Consider the following 16,750-nt stretch of genomic DNA (forward strand, 5'->3'; position numbering starts at 1 on the left):
AATTGATATATAATTTTTTCTTTACTTTAAAATTTTAAATAAATATTCAATTTTATTAATTATTAAATAAAATCATATTATATAATTAAAAAATGCTTCATAATCATAGAAAATCTACCATTACATGTTGTGAATTTGCTGAGTTAGAAATAACACATGCTCGTAATTTACTTCCCTTTCAATCTCTGAATCTCGAGGAGGGGATAAAATATTTGGGATTTCATGTGAAACCCAATGACTATACCAAGGAAGACTGGATGTGGATGGTAGCCAAAGTGGAAAGGAAAATTAAGTCATGGTGTCACAAGTGGTTGTCTAGAGCCGGTAAGTTGGTACTTATCAAATCTGTCATTGAGGCCACCGCGGTATTCTAGATATCTCTATCCTGGATTCCTAAAGGCACACTTAACCTTATACAGAAGCTCTGTTGTGGATTTCTCTGGCAAGGGGCAAAGGAAGGAAGCACATTTCCATGTGTCAGATGGGACAAGCTTGCCCTTCCGAAATTGTGGGGAGGATGGGGATTAAAGGACATTAACTGCTTCTCACAAGCTATGGCCGCCAAGGTGAGCTGGAGACTAATTTCCACCCACAACTTGTGGACTGATGTGGTTCAGCATAAATATATACACCCTTTATTGATTGAGGATTAGATTCGACTCCCAAACAAATCAAGATCGAATATCTCTACCATATGGAAAGCGGTCCTTAAGTATTTTCTGATTATTGCATCTGGATTGGCTTGGCATATAGGATCAAGAACCAGGGTCTGAATTGGAATCAATCCATGGCCGAGTTGTGGAAACAACCACATTCTCCCTCCTGGCCTAATCATTTTCCATTCTTCTCACAACATCAAATTCTTGAACAAAATTGGGGACCCGGACCGATCAGACATATGCGGTCAACACTGGCTTTCAATGTTAGAATTACAGCTCCCAAATCAATGGCATGTATCTTGGGATAACTATATCAAGGTGCTGGAAGGGGAGGGGATCCCCCGATCGGGGTGTAACACAAGGGAGGAAGAGGTACTGGGGAGATGGGACCGGGAAGGGGGAGGAAGCGTCCAAGTGTGCGAAAGGATAGTCGAGGGAAATGAAGTGAGAGGATAGGGGCAAAGGCAAGTGGACATGCAGGGAAGAGAACGAATAGCCCCCAAGAGAAGGAGGGTGGAGACAAATAAGGAGGACAACGAAGATGACAGGGGCATCAACAGGAGGGCAAGCAGAAGGACGCCAACAAGTGGCAGGGCGAGGAGCACGATCATACGGCAAGAGCAGCCGGGAGAAAGTGAGGGTTAATGCGAGGAGGTGGAAGTCAGGATGGAGGGTCACCATTCCAAGGTGACGGTGTAGGGATTAGTGTAGGGAATGATGACAGACAGGTGGCAGCAAACAAAAAAGATAGAAATGGGAGGGGAATAAATCATAAGGGAAAACATGCCATAGATAGACGCAGGCACAGGAAGGAGACGAAAACCGGAGAGAGGAAAGGTGGCCAAAGAACGATGTTGCAGCCTGTGGACGGAAGCAGAGCCAATCCTGTAAGTTGGTATGTTTATCCTCTAGCCCCTAGCTTCATAAGGCATAGGATGAATTTCTGCATTAATCTAGGAAATTTGTTCAGGAGAAGGTATGAGTCTGGTAGGGAGGCACCTAGGAACTCCTGGGATCTTGGTTGGCCGAAAACTGTAGAATGGGCAATGAAAATCCTAGGGAGTAAGCTAGGAAGGGAGGGAATATATTCCAGGAAGGGAAAGGTTTCCACCATGGAAAATTCTCGAAACAAAACAAGGAAGAGTGAGACTATAATGATCCCTGTTGGGAACTCTGAGAGAAAACTAGAAGAAAAAAAGGAAAAACCTCGGAGAGCAAGTAGAACCGAGAAAAGAGGGAAACAGGGAAACAGAAGACCTCTAGGGGTGGAAAAACATAGGGTCAACATTCTGAGGGAAAACATATCCATGACCAAGACTCCCTGCAATGTGAGAAACAACAAACCAACCTACCTTGGAGGCGAACCTAAGCAGATGCCTCAGAAGTGTTGTTTGCGCGACGTTTTTTGCCGTGAGGAAAAAACTTCAAGAGCAGTAAGAATGGAAAGAACCCATAGCTATGAGAGGATTGGGGAAATTCTAAAAGAAATCTCGAAGAGCACAAGTTCTGGCACTGAAAGGGATAACAAAAGGGACATAGGTAAAAGGGAAATTGTTTTGTTTTATTATTATCAAACTGATAATCATAATGGTTATGTGATAGGTCTCACCTCGCACCACGCCTAACACAGCGAGGAAGACAGTGAACAAAAAGAAGCAGCCAACAGTAGGCACGCAGACAACATGATGACCAGGAAGGGCAAGAGAGACAAAAAGATGTCAAAGGGAGCGAGCGGCTTGAGCAAGGAGCAAAGGAAAAAAGGGAGAAATTCAGGTCATGAACATATGAAAACCCTCATTGTCGCCTACATGGCAGGGAACTCGCCGGACATCAGAGCCCAAATTGCTGGATGAGAGCAAGAACTAAATGAAAATATAAGGAACTAAGACATCCCCATGGAGGAGTGGGAGAGTATGGTTCCAAATCCAGGGAACTCTCGAGGATGACAGTCCCTATTTAGACAGACAATACAACCATATTGGGTAATGAAGAACATGGTGGCATGGGCCATGATCCTTAATCGAGAAAAAGTAGCTAGCAGAGAACTAGAGGTAAAGGAGGACACCGAGGAAAAGGATCCTGTGAGGGCATAACTCCTCAGGGAAATTGCAACAGTCCAGATACAAACTTATAAAAACAACTTGGCTTTGGGAAGAATTGAGCAAACACTACAAGACATGAACAAGAGAGAGATGCTTGGCTCCAGTGCTAAAGCGCCAACCCCAGTAATATCCTTGGATGAGGATTGAAGCAGAGGTCCAGTGCATTTTTGATAAAATTTTGATGAACAGCTCTTGTTTAATTTGAATAGTAGTATATACAATAAAGACAATGTTGCTAGATGGATAGAGAAAGACCTTTTCAAATTTTGGACAGGGTTTAATGTAGACAGGTGGCTATCTGGTTTCCTTTGGGTAGGTAAGCCACCTGGAGCAAATGGAAGTTCTGATTTTTAATAGCTAATATAAACAGAGGAAGCACCACCAAGTTAAAAAAAATAAAATATATCAAGGTGCTGACCTCAACACAAATCCGGTTAAATGATCGTGAGGGCGAGCTACTATGAGCCCCCTCTAAACAGGGATCCTACTCCCCAAAAGATGGTTATCTTCACACGATAGCCTCAAAGGAACCAAACTCTCTCAGTTGGTGGTGGCAACATCTTTGGAAACTAAAAGGGCCAGCCAAATCCCGATTGTTGTTTTGTTGTATATTGGAAAACAAGTTGCCAATGGGAGAAAATATGAAAAATCACTCCTTCTATGGCCCCTCATGGTGTTCCTTGTGTCATCAATCTGAGGAAACAATTGAGAATCTCTTCTTATCTTGTCAGGATGCCCGACAGGTTTGGAGATCCATCTTACAGGGGATTTCCATTTCCATTAACTAGCAGGGTGATAATATCTCACAGGTCTGGGAATCCCGGTGGAATAATTTCCAACCTCACAAGATGCGAAACATCCCCTTACTCGCCTGTAGGGGCCTTTGGATGGGTAGGAACATAAAAATATTTCACGAACAACCTTTCTCTCCAGATCATACTTCTGCTCAATGTATTTCCATATATTCGCTCCTTCATGACGATGATAACTCTCCTTCTACTCATTATGTCACCTCGGAAAACATCAATCACTCTTCCCCCTGGGCATATTTTGATGGCTCCTCATAGCTTGGCCGATGGTGGCAGTGATGTTCTCCACCGAATCCCACCATTTTCATACCAAGGGCGGACTGGGACAAGGAACAAACAACTTTGTCAAACTGCACAACCTTAAACTGTTTCACCTTTTTGAACTTGAGAAAGATTGCAAAAAACTACAAGTCTTTGGTGATTCAAGAGTGGTGATAGACTCGTTCACACAAAAATATTCTTGTCACAAACACACTCTCAGAAGTCTTCTGGATCAAGTATTATTGATCAAATCTCGTTTTGACTCCATATATTGTCAACACATTTACAGGGAAAGGAACCATACTGTAGACCAACTATCCAAAGAAGGCGTGCAACAAGTGTTTGGCACTTGGCATGTGATAGAGGTGACTGCAGCGGACCATTTTCAATACTACCACCGATATTTTATTGAGGATATACAGGTCCCCGTGATTACACAAGAATGATTATGGATTATTACAGAGATTCCCACAAACAGAGAAAACACTCCTATATATATATCTATATATATATATATATATATATATATATATATATATATATATATATATATATATATATATATATATATATATATCTTTGAGACTATGTACTTTTGGATTTGAAGATTTTCTCTACAGATGTATATATGATCATGGATGACACAAACAAATAGCGATAGATATAGTAAAATCAACAATTTTTGCAGCTGATAGAAAAATCAACAAATTTTGTCTTTGATGACACTGAAATATACAACATGTAATTTTCATCCACATATTAATGAAAATTACGATTTTTCCTCGGGGAAAAAAATAATGATAATAACTTTAAATTAAAATAAAATAAATTTCAATTTTAATCCTAATCTCTATTTAAAAGAAATACATTATTTTTATTTTTTTTTGTCGATAAAAAACATACTATTAATTCGTCAAAATTTTCATACAGAGGATAGAAATGATGACCCTAGCTCTCCTCGCCTCACTCCAACCAAATTTTTTTGCGAGGAAAGTAGAAAAAAACCTAAGAGCAGTCTGCCAAACTTTGTTGAGTAGCCAAAAGACACAAGACCATAAGGCCCAAAACATAGATAGGATGAGAAGACAATCAATATCCATCAAGGAACATGAGGGAAGTCTGGAGTATGACCTGTGCTTGATGCATCCGAAGGGAAAGGGTCTCCATGAACATGAAACTCCATGTGAGCTAGACACCCATCCAACTAATCAAGGAAATCATTGGTGCGTCATTGGCTTCTTTTGATGAAACCCAAGCATTTTTTTAATATTTTTAATCTTTTAATAATATTTAAATTCTATACATGAAACTAAGATGCAAAATTTGATTATATATCCCTGCTCACTTATTACAAGTTAACTTTGTATTCATTAAGCTTGGACCATGTCTAGAGTACATCCCTATCTCCATTTCATATATTTTTCAAATAGTAACCAAGTCAATTCATATAATTCTAAACCATCCACCTCTTGACTACAAATTCAAAAAATATATAGAGAAAGCTCATAAAAGCATGTCATAATGAGTAACATAGTGAACGACTATGAGTCGTCATCCCATCCAGGGGTAAAAATTGAACACGTCACATCTCTTCAAGAGGGGTCTAGTATGTCCTAGAAGTGCAAAGTGAAAATTAGGCATAAAAAAATGCTAATTTTTATTTATACTTATTTTCTAAAAAAATTAAATAATAAAACAAAATGCTCACAAAAGGGTTGTCAGATAAATTATTAGATATCCCCTCGTTTCCTTATTCTCTTTTCTATTTTTTTTAGTGACATACAAAATCCAAAGTATTCCTTTACATAAGTACCAAAGTTTTACCATATTCTTTATGCAACAGGTTACAAAATGTTATGGCAATTGGAGAAGGGATTTAATTGAATGAACTAGTGGCACTCACAAATGATTTGGTACAGAGTTGAGGGACAAAAGATTGCCCAAACAATTAAGTGTGTGATAACTGATATTTAATGGGAGGAGGAGGGAGGATGACGATATATCAATGTGTGAGGTGATGAGGTGATGTCCCGATGGGCACAATTTGTAGGTAATTTGTGTCTGCATTTACATTTGGAAGTGTTGGCATACAAAGTTACTATTGAGATGGTCCCCAGCCTCTGTGACAACCAAATATCTAGTCACTCAAATAGGTTGGCCTGGAAAACTATTTTGGCATGTATATATGTGGATAAAAATAATCATAGATCTCTATGAGAGTCAATTCCGTGAAGCCTCAAGACAATGTGTGTTCAATAGGATTCCATTTGATGACATTGTGAGATTATTATTTTTTGGTACAAATGGATTTGTGCTTGTTCGTGAAGGTTTTGGCAAGAGGTTTGGTGCTAAGAATGCTCATGGCCTCCAAACACACCAGTGCAGGGTTTCATTCTTCAAGATTTCGTTGTTTTTGTGAGGTTAAATTCAATAATTTCCTAGTCTAGATTGTGGTAGTTACTCTCATTTCTCTCGATGCTCTTGTCCTTAATGCCTGAAACTTGGTGGCAAACTTTCATCTGGAGCATTCCGAGTTGGCGAAGCTTTCCAAGAATTCCTTCCTCAAGGTTTCAAATCTGCAACTAGATATTACCGTTTACAAGGAATGCTAGGGTTTGAATTATGATATGAACTTGGGAAAGGTGTTGAGTAAATTCTCAGTTCTTATGGACCTAGAGGGAGCCCATGAGAGGCTATTCATGTTCCATAATGGGTAGGTGTCTATTGGGAAAATGCTGGTTGGAGATTTGAAATTGGGCCTTGAAATTCATTTGAACGTTTGGGTAGAGCCTAGGTTTGTTTTCTAGTTTGACCACAAGCTCAAGTGCAATTCGCAGGTCCTATAGATTTAAGGCAATATTCATTAACCATTTTTCAGTAGTGAGTTTAGCCACGACAAGAATTCAAGATTACACTTGGTGCTTTTACCCTTACCTCTCACATCATTTATTCATTCATATATATTTCATTTGTTTTGGTTAAAATAAACCCTAAGAAACTATAGGTTGGGACTAGCACTCAGTCTCATCCCTTTGAAACTCATGTCATCCTAATAGGACACACAATGCCACTAATGAAACCCTTGTCGATAGTTCACGGTTATTTCACTCTGTTGACCTCACAAGTGAAATCAAAAGCAACGAATGACTTGCACCAACTATCTTTCCATTGAAACCTATTCCATGCGTTGGGGTAGACCATAGCTAGAATGAAACCATTATGGATGGCTTAACATAATAGAACTCAACCTCAACGATGGATCATTGTCCACCTCAAAAGATAATTAAAATCGACACATTGTGATATCCCTTTGAAAGTCATGGCATCTAGGTGGGGCTTACGATATACAGATTGAAACCTTGGTGGATGACCTAACACTCCATAAATGTAATGATGAACAAGTACCCTATTGGCATTCGTCTATATTTCACTTTCCATATGTTTGGAAAATATTGGTTCAATTCCATTTACATTTTCGCTAGGTTCTCTTTTATTCTTGCATTTTTTGTAGATCTTTTCTTGTTGCTCTAAATTATAGATCCATAAGGTTGCTGCAAATTGTCATTCTATTAAATAGAGAAATGCAAGATTATGATAAATGGGAGCCTTCAATTTCCACTTATGGTAGCCTTCAATTTCCACTTATTAGAGATAAAATACTAAGGCAAAAATAAAAAATAGAAAAATGCAAAAGTCTAATGATGAAAGTCTTGTATTTCTGCTATTTAGATATTAAATAAGTTTTGTATAATTTGAGTTTTTATACTTGTATAATTTGAGTTATTAAATCTGTATAATTTGTGGAACATGATAAGAAAAACACTTAAATATACTTTTGTTTTAGAGACTAAATACATTTTTTCATTTTGAAAATAATTAATACAATTTATAAAATTTGTTATTATCTCAATATGCATTTTCACATTTCACTATATTATTTATTTAATGTTGTCACAATATATTTTTTGTATTGCCCATTTAGTTGTAAAAAATTAATTTATTTAATAAAAATAAATTTAATTGAAAATAAAATGTAAAATGGTATACTCTGTCAATTCAAATATTTTTTCCTTTTAACTGTCCATCATGAAAAATGGGCATAAAACCCTTCGAATAAAAATTAACATCAAGACTTCAAATTTAATCACTTGTCCCATCACTCTTCAAATTTGATCACTGGTCCCATCATCGAAGAAAGTTAAACGGGGTAAACTGCCGGAGGTGCAGGTACTCTTACATTTCTTTGTTTTCACACACCACCCCTTCTCCGGTTACTTGCGTGAGATGTGGTTAACTCTGATGAGCAATCAAAAAAGAACATAACGATTTCGTCTTCACTGTTGTCTGTGGCAATCTTGTTTCCATAATTTACAAATTTGAAAAAGAGATATAAATTGAAGCTATAAAACCATAGCCTGACCAATTTTAATTGATGAAGTTTGGGGAGGAAAAAACATATCGGAAAAAATAACAACCATGAAAAAAATAGCCAGACACTGACCAATTTTAGTTGATAAAGTGTACACAAACTTTCGATCACTGAGGGAAAATAATATTGAAAAAGCAAAGCAACCACATGAAGAAAAGTTCAGGGGAGAATCTTGGAGAAGAGCATTTACAGTAGAGGGAATTTACATCATCTACTTTATTTAAATTTAAAGTGAAAATCTACTCGTAGCACATTGCGTTATCGCTGATCTCGTACAACTAGACAATTGCACAATTTGGTCTTTATCGTTGATCTCGTGCAACTGGACAATTTGGTCTTTGCACACTGCTTTGTCTCTGATCTTTGAATTTAGTATCACTGCATAATCCCCCGTTTCCCGCTGGATCGAGATGTTGGGCCCCAAAGTGTTTAAACACACCGTTTGACGCGCCTTATTGTGTAACTGCTAGACGTACATTATGGCGTGAGGGGTGTGACGACATCCAATCATCTCGGCTCCAGAGCGCCGGATGAAGGATCAGCAGCTGTAGAAGTTGCTGCACTGCTCGATGTTCTGTCGGGGTCAACCAATACACCATCCACATCTACGAAAGCAGGCGTTGTGGGCGATGGAAGATTATCTCGCTCACTTGTCAGCATCGACACCACCTCGGACATTGAAGGCCGCGAAAATGAAGCTGCTTGCGTGCACAACAGACCGATTTTAATCACTCTAAACCCTTCATCCCACGAATAAGTGCCCTGCAATGTAGATTCAATAATTTCTAAAGTTCTTTCCGCTTTATACAATTTCCATGTCTGGTTGCCCAATACAACAAAACAACATAAGACTTTAGTTAGCAAGGCATCACAACGCTATATTTGGAGATTTTAGAAAATTTGCACTTGAAAGATATGATGAAATCCATATGAGACATACTGATTCGATAAGAAACTCTGTGGCTTGAACTGAACCCTGATTCTTTCTTCCGTAGAAGAACTCCAAAGCTGAATACATCTGCTTTCTCTGTCAGCTGCCCGCCTAAGGCGTACTCAGGCACCATGTAGCCTCTGCATAACATCATTTACAATGAACTCCATATCTTAAACCATGTTAAAAACATACGAGCCTTTTAGGTATAAAAATTGTAGTATATTCATATCAACCGGGGACAACAAAAGATTGAACTGGATAGATAATTCTTACAAAGTTCCGACAACTCTAGTGCTAACGAGGTTCTGATCTTCTACAAAGAGTTTGGCCAAGTCGAAGTCTGTTATTTTGGGTCTGTGTTTATTATCCAGTAAAATATTGGTTTCTTTAATATTTCTGTGGATGATCCGATTTTCAGACTCCTCAGTCCACACGCAGTTCCAACTATGATTTCATATCGTTCTCTCCATTTAAGTGAATGCTTTTTTGTTGTGTCAATGCATACCCGGAAGTAAAAACATTAAGAAGGTACATACACAAACTAGAACATATCAAAGATTTATGCGGCCATTAAGCAGTTAAAGAGCTAGAAGAAACCAAATATAGTTCTGTCAATACTACACCAAGGTCATAGTTCTGTCAATACTACACCAAGGTCATTTTGAGACATTTTTTTAAGACAAAAGAAATCTTTTGTCTCAAAAATTCATTTTTTATTTTAGTTATTTTACAATAAAAATTAATATCAATTGATTTGTCTTAAATATAAACTTTAAGACAAAAATAGGTTGAGGCAAAAATATTTTAAGACAAAACTTTATATTTAAGACAAAAATAATTTAAGACAAAAATATTTTAAGACAAAAGTAGTTTGAGACAAAAATATTTTAAGACAAAACTTTATATTTAAGACAAAAATAATTTAAGACGAAAATATTTTGAGACAAAACTTTATATTTAAGACAAAAGTAGTTTGAGACAAAAATTTAAAGACAAAATTTTATATTTAAGAAAAAAATAGTTTAAGACAAAAACAGTTTAAGACAAAAACAATTTAAGACAAAATTATTTTAAGAGAAAACTTTATATTTAAGACAAAAGCATTTTGAGACAAAAATATTTTAAGACAAAACTTTATATTTAATACAATGACCACTTTAGATCAAACCTATGTTTAATACGATATTTCACTTCGAATAAAAATGGAGAGCGGAGTGCTTAGGGTTTGACACTGCTCTGCAACTGGCAGACCTTCACAGACTGCGCCGTTCTGCCATTAACCTTCAGCCATAAGGCAGCTACAACACAATAAGGAACAACTATCAGGCAATGGAACCCCCTCAGGGGGAGGACATGATGCCTCCCCCCGCTGATACAGAAAACGGCCTGTGACAGACTGAAAATGTCAGGATGGACCATCCAAAAGATACAACAACAGAGAATGAAAATACGCCAATGAATAACAACACAAATGAAGAACCACGAGTGACGTCAAACACCTGCAAGCCGGTAGCAGTTGACAGACCCAAAATCGAGCTCCCAAGTCAGCGCATCAACACTCAGATCCAGTTTATGAGGGATCATGCTTTGATAGGAAAGTTCATAGGCCTTTGGCCAATGAAGAAAGCTTTGCACAACTGGATCACAACCAAATGGAAGCCAAAAGGGCACATAACACTTCAGTTAGGAACTAAGGGTTTCTTTACTGCCATTTTCAATTGTTTGGAGGACCGAAACAGGGTATTGGATGGAGGACCATATTTCTTCAACGCAGCAGGGCTATACCTAAGAGGATGGATCAAGCGCTTTAATCCAGACAAAGAAGATATGAGCTGGGCCCCGGTGTGGTTACGCCTTTATTCTCTCCCTATGGAGTATTGGGACGAAGACTCTTTGCGAGACATTGGGAATGGTTTAGGAAAATTCATCAAAGTGGCAGAGGAGACAAAGCTGAAGCGATACACCTCCTATGCACGGATCTGTGTATACATGCACCTCAGCAAAGCTCTCCCGGACGCGGTAAGCCTCTACCATGATGATTATGAATGGTTACAAACAATAGATTACGAGCATGTACCATTCCGCTGTCGAAAATGCCACGCCCTGGGCCATTTATTCCGAGACTGTCCCTCTAATATGAAATCCACGACCACCCCTTCAATGGACAAATCCGACTCAGATGGGTTCACAAAAGTTCCAAATCGCAAAAAGACTTATAAAAAGCCCTCTACCTCAGTCAAAAAACCTGTCACCAGCACCTCCTTGCCTTCAACAAGCAATAGCTTTGAAATCCTACTCCAGCTGGAGGTTCATATTTTAGATAATCAGAAACAACCTGAAGCCATTCCTAAGACTTCCACCCATTCTGCTCCATCAAGCTCAAAGAAAGCCCTCACTTCTAAGCAACCCGCGGACACCAAAACTCCCTCTCCCAGTAACATGTAGAAAAAGACTGCTAAAGGTATGGAGGTAGATAGCACTCAGATGCAGCTCATGATTGTAGATGATACAGAGGCAGAGCAAGAAACAATACAACACATAGAAGAGGAACCGGAGAGCTTCAACATCGGAGATCTAGATATACTAGACTTGAATAGGCTTGTAAGAAAAAGGAATATGACAAAATTCCTGAGCGACAGCTAGAGAACTTAGAAGTAATTCTCTCAAGAGCACAGAAGCAAAGATCATTAGGCGTCCAAACTGGTTGTCAGTGGGATGGAAGAAATATCTTCAAAGACAATAAGGAACGAGGACGGAAAACCGATATTCAGAGAACCATCCACATAGGGGAGATGCTGGTGGAATCTGGAAGATACTCCAAACTCACCAAATACTATAATCCCCTTCCCAATCATGAATCATGAAGCTCATCTGATGGAACATCAAAGGGCTCAGCAGCCCGGGGAAGGGACGATTAATAAGGAACACACTACAACAAGAAAAGCCTCAAATTATCTTCTTGCAAGAGACCAAGTGTAACTCCACAACGTTGGATCAGATCCTTGCCAAAGCGTGGCTAGGAAGCAAAGAAGTGGCAGTGGAAGCCATGGGAGCCTCAGGAGGGCTAGCCATCGTTTGGGATGATAGAGCTATAACACTTACCAACATACATGCCAGTAAGCACTTTATTCAGGCCAAGTTTCATTTAACAGGGACAAATGTTCATGGACACTTAACTAATGTCTACTTCCCCCGGGAGGCAACAAACAAAGTAGACACATTGAAGACCCTAACTCAGATCAACTCAGAAAGATCCCACCCACTTTGGATCATAGGAGGGGACTTCAACATGATTACAAGATTGGAGGAAAAAAGAGGAGGACGGATCAAACTAGATTGTGAAAGCACGCACTTCAAAAACTACATTCATAACAACAGGCTTATAGATATGGAATTCAACAATGGTGTTTATACTTGGAACAACAAGCGTGTAGATGCCCACCAAATTGCATTTCGGTTAGACAAATTCCTGATCTCTGATAACGCAATACATCTTGGCAGGGATCTCTTGGCCTCTATATTGCCACTCTCTGGCTCAGACCATTGGCCTATTAGGCTTCACTGGGAAAGACCGGGAGACAATGTTCGCAGGCCCTTTCTCTTTGAAGCCTTTTGGCTGAATCACCCCGATTTTCAAAACCTGATAACAGAGACATGGAGAAATTTCACACCACTAGAAGGCGCAAAAGTGTACAAGCTCCAACAAAAGCTAAAACATATCAAGGAAAAAATAAAACAGTGGAATCGCTTTACCTTCGGCAATATCTTTCAGGTGCAAAACACTCTTGAACAAGAAATGCAAAAATTACAGCAGAGAATCATAGCTGAAGGCAGATCCGAAACCATAGCAGAACAAGAACGTCAACTACAAACGCAGATCTCAGAAAGAGCAAGACAGGAAGAGATTCTTTGGAGACAAAAATCGAGGATCTGATGGCTTAAAGAGGGCAAGCACAATACAAAGTTCTTCCACCATACCACTATCCAACGGAGAATGCACAACATCATTACTCTCCTCCAAAATCGACAAGGGGAACATCTAGAGAAGCATGAAGATATAGAACAGGAACTCCTCACCCACTTTCGGAGGGTGCATCAGGAAACAGAGATTGATCGGCTGCCAGCTATAGATAAGATCATCAAGATTATTCCTAAGAACGTAATTGAGGAACACAATCAAATACTCCTCAGGCCTATTTCTTTACAGGAAGTGGAAACAACTATGCGACAGCTCAAAGTTGGGAAAGCACCCGGACCAGACGGCTTCACTTCGGACTTCCTTCACAACTTCTGGGATCTAATCAAGGAGGAAGTCTGGAAAGTAGTCGAGGAGTCCAGAGTTAACAGATGGATGCTTCCATCCTTGAATGCCACCTTCATCGCCCTCATCCCTAAGGAGGAGAACAGCTAGACTCCGGACAAATTCCGACCTATTGCACTATGCAATGTATTGTATAAAATTGTCTCCAAAGTGATCGCCACACGCCTTAAGCCCCTGCTTCCTCTTCTTATATCACCGGAGAAATCAAGTTACGTGGAAGGAAGGCAGATCATCGATGGCATAATTCTCACTCATGAAATCATTCACTCCCTAAAGCAAACCAAAAAGGTAAGTATGCTCCTAAAATCGACCTCTTAAAATCTTTCGATACTTTAAGCTGGAAATATATTCAAAAAATATTGCTAGCCTTTGGCTTTACCCCCCCTTGGGTAAGATGGATTATGAGTCTCATCACTTCTACCTTTTTCTCAATTCTTGTCAACGGGACCCCCTTCCACCCATCCAGAGGTATCCGACAAGTGGACCCTCTCTCACCCTTTCTATTTGTTATTATGGCGGAAGGTCTTGGACGTTACATCAAAGATTCCCTTCAAAGCCAGTAATTACGTGGCCTTTCTTTCCAGAATACCCTTGCTTTCACCCAATAGCAATTTGTGGATGATAATATGTTATTTAGTCATCCTTCGGTCCAGGAAGCCCGTAAGATGAAATCAAGTTTATCTGACTTTTTGGATGCCTCTAGTGCCTGCATTAACAAATCAAAATCTCAAGTCTTCTTCTTTCACACACCTCCCATCACTCAAGCCTCCATAGCCAGAATTTTGGGCTTCTCGATTGCATCTCTGCCCTCCAAATACCTAGGAGCTCCAATGACAGCCTCTGCCTTAAAGCACTCATCCTAGAAAATTCTCCTAGAAAAACTGGAAGCCCGTATCTCTTCATGGACCTTCAGAGCTCTCAATATGGCGAGTCGCCTAGTTATAATCAAGGCAGTGCTACAATCTATGCCGCTCTACCTCTTCACGGTCTCGGCAGCACCCAAATGGGTTCTTAAAGCAATAAAAAATCTTCAATGAGATTTTTTATGAGGGAATACGAAACAAAAAATAAAATGGGCTCTGGTAAAGTGGGAAACAATTTTTCACCTAAAATCCTCTGGAGGCACTGGATTACGGGATCCTCAGCACAACAACGATGTCACGGGAGCGCGCATTTGGTGGAGATTGCTCTCAAACCCAAATACTCCTTGGGCAATCCTCTGGACAACTAAGTATGCTCATAATAGACCAGTGGGTGATTTAATTTGGCTCAAAGAAGTTGGCACAGGCTCTCTAATTTGGAATGCTGCCAAACAACATAAAGATCTAATCCAACAACACAGTTTTTGGGAAATCAAGAATGGAGATAATGCGAGGTTTTGGGAGGACTCCTAGCAGCAAAGACCAAAATTGAAGGACCTACTCATGCCCCACCAGCTTCAAGATTGGGTAGAGAAACCGACTATCAAAGTAAATCAAATTTGGGAGGAAGTTCACAACCAGGGTTATAGGCAATGGTTATGCTCGAACCTCATTCTTGGGCAAGCCATGCAATCCATCAAAGATAGCATGGATATGAAACTCTCAAGCAGGAAAATTTGCCAATCAGATAAGAAAGACATCATCAGATGGGGTTATGAAAAGAGAGGTACCTTCACTTCCCGAGAAGCATATCATATAATACTAAGGTACCATACTGTCGAGGATAGCCTCTGGCACAAAGTTTGGGAACCACCAATTTGGCCAAAAATCTACACCTTTCTCTGGTTGCTGTGCCAAAATAGAATCCTTACTTGGGATAATCTAAGGAAATGGAGTTTTCACAGACCTTCCATCTGCCCAAATTGTAAACAGGCAGAAGAAACTAAGGAACATCTCCTAAACTCATGTATGTTAGCAACTCGACTTTGGGAGAAGGTTAGCTTCAGATGTCAAAGAGATGGACGAAATAAGGAGAATTCAACCAACACTATTCGTTCTTGGGCACCTCACCCTTATGAAAGCAAAATCTTAAACGCCTTATCGAAGTTGATACCAGGTTTCCTCATGTGGACAATCTGGAAAGAGAGAAATAGTCGCATCTTCAAAGACCGTTCCTCTCCCATAGAAGTTCTATGGATCAATATATGTCAAAAAATATGAGAAACCTTGATGCTCCAAACGTGGCTTGATGATGATTTACCATCCACACCACAAGAACAAAATATATGGCTGAACTGGAACCTTTAGTGGAACGATGAGAAGGTACACCTAAGGAAAATCCCTCCCTCTGGAGATACACCTGACAAATGGACTGTACCCCCACCACACATGGTACTGCTCAACTTTGATGGAGCATCAAAGGGAAATCCAGGTAAAGCAGGATTTGGGGGAATATTTAGAAATCACAAGGGCAATGTTCTCCAAACATTTATGGGGTCAATAGGTTGGGATACAAACAACTCAGCTAAATTAGAAGGAATTTGGCAAGGACTTCTCCTGGCTTAGAACAATAGATTCTTCCCACTCATAATTGAAGGGGACTCTCAGATCTTGATTAACATGATCAACCAAATCTTATAGGGAACTGCAGCACATAAAGTGGGTAGCAGTTGGAGATTGGTGTAAAGGCTGGAACAGATTGAATAGTGGATACTCATTCATAGAGCAGTTACCATCAGGCACACTCGTCGGAATGGTAACAAAGTAGCAGACCTCCTAGCAAACATTAGTGTTGAAAGTGGTAAGACTATTCATGTAGGAGATATTAGCACTAGAGCTAATACTCATCAATTGCAAGATTTCAATGATCTAGTGCAAAAGGAAAGGGAAAATGTAGAGGAAATGCACCCGGATGTGAGTGTCAACAACGACATTTAAATGACAAGACGGATCGCCGGCGGGTTGGGAAGCCATCTGGCTAAGTTCTTCGTCCTGAGAGCTCACCGTAGATGGATTAAAAACACATTGCAGGTGACATTTATTGACTCCGAAAGCTGTGACGAGCTCACCTCCTTCAACACCATGGCCCCTGCAAATCGTTTTGTTACTCCTCCCCTTCTCCATGGCGTTTGTCCTCTGCAAGCGACTGAACCGTATTTCAGAACTGCTACAGGCAGTCGCTACCTAATTCTCCCTTGTCGGGATTTTGGTAATGGTTTTCATTTTTCACATTCCTATCATTGTCTTCTTGATTGTGGTTCGCCCACCCCTGCTCCCGCTCATCGTCACCTTCATTCCAATTCTTCCGCTGTCAA

At 39.7% G+C, this 16,750-nt stretch overlaps 1 protein-coding gene across 1 annotated transcript; it reads right to left on the reverse strand.

Annotated features, from left to right (window-relative positions):
- Positions 1 to 8,767: 8,767 nt before the first annotated feature.
- LOC149256144 (cold-responsive protein kinase 1-like) lies at positions 8,768 to 9,324 on the reverse strand. Its single transcript, XM_089455246.1, has 2 exons — positions 9,217 to 9,324; positions 8,768 to 9,022 (listed from the first exon to the last, which is right to left on the reverse strand). The coding sequence occupies exons 1-2, from the start codon at positions 9,322 to 9,324 to the stop codon at positions 8,768 to 8,770; spliced, it is 363 nt and encodes a 120-aa protein (XP_089311372.1).
- Between the last annotated feature and the right edge of the window lie 7,426 nt (positions 9,325 to 16,750).

The sequence above is a fragment of the Pinus tabuliformis genome, chromosome 7 (genome assembly GCF_031772625.1).
Source record: "Pinus tabuliformis cultivar Carrire ecotype Pingquan chromosome 7, CPIR1, whole genome shotgun sequence".
NCBI classification, from domain to species: Eukaryota; Viridiplantae; Streptophyta; class Pinopsida; order Pinales; family Pinaceae; genus Pinus; species Pinus tabuliformis.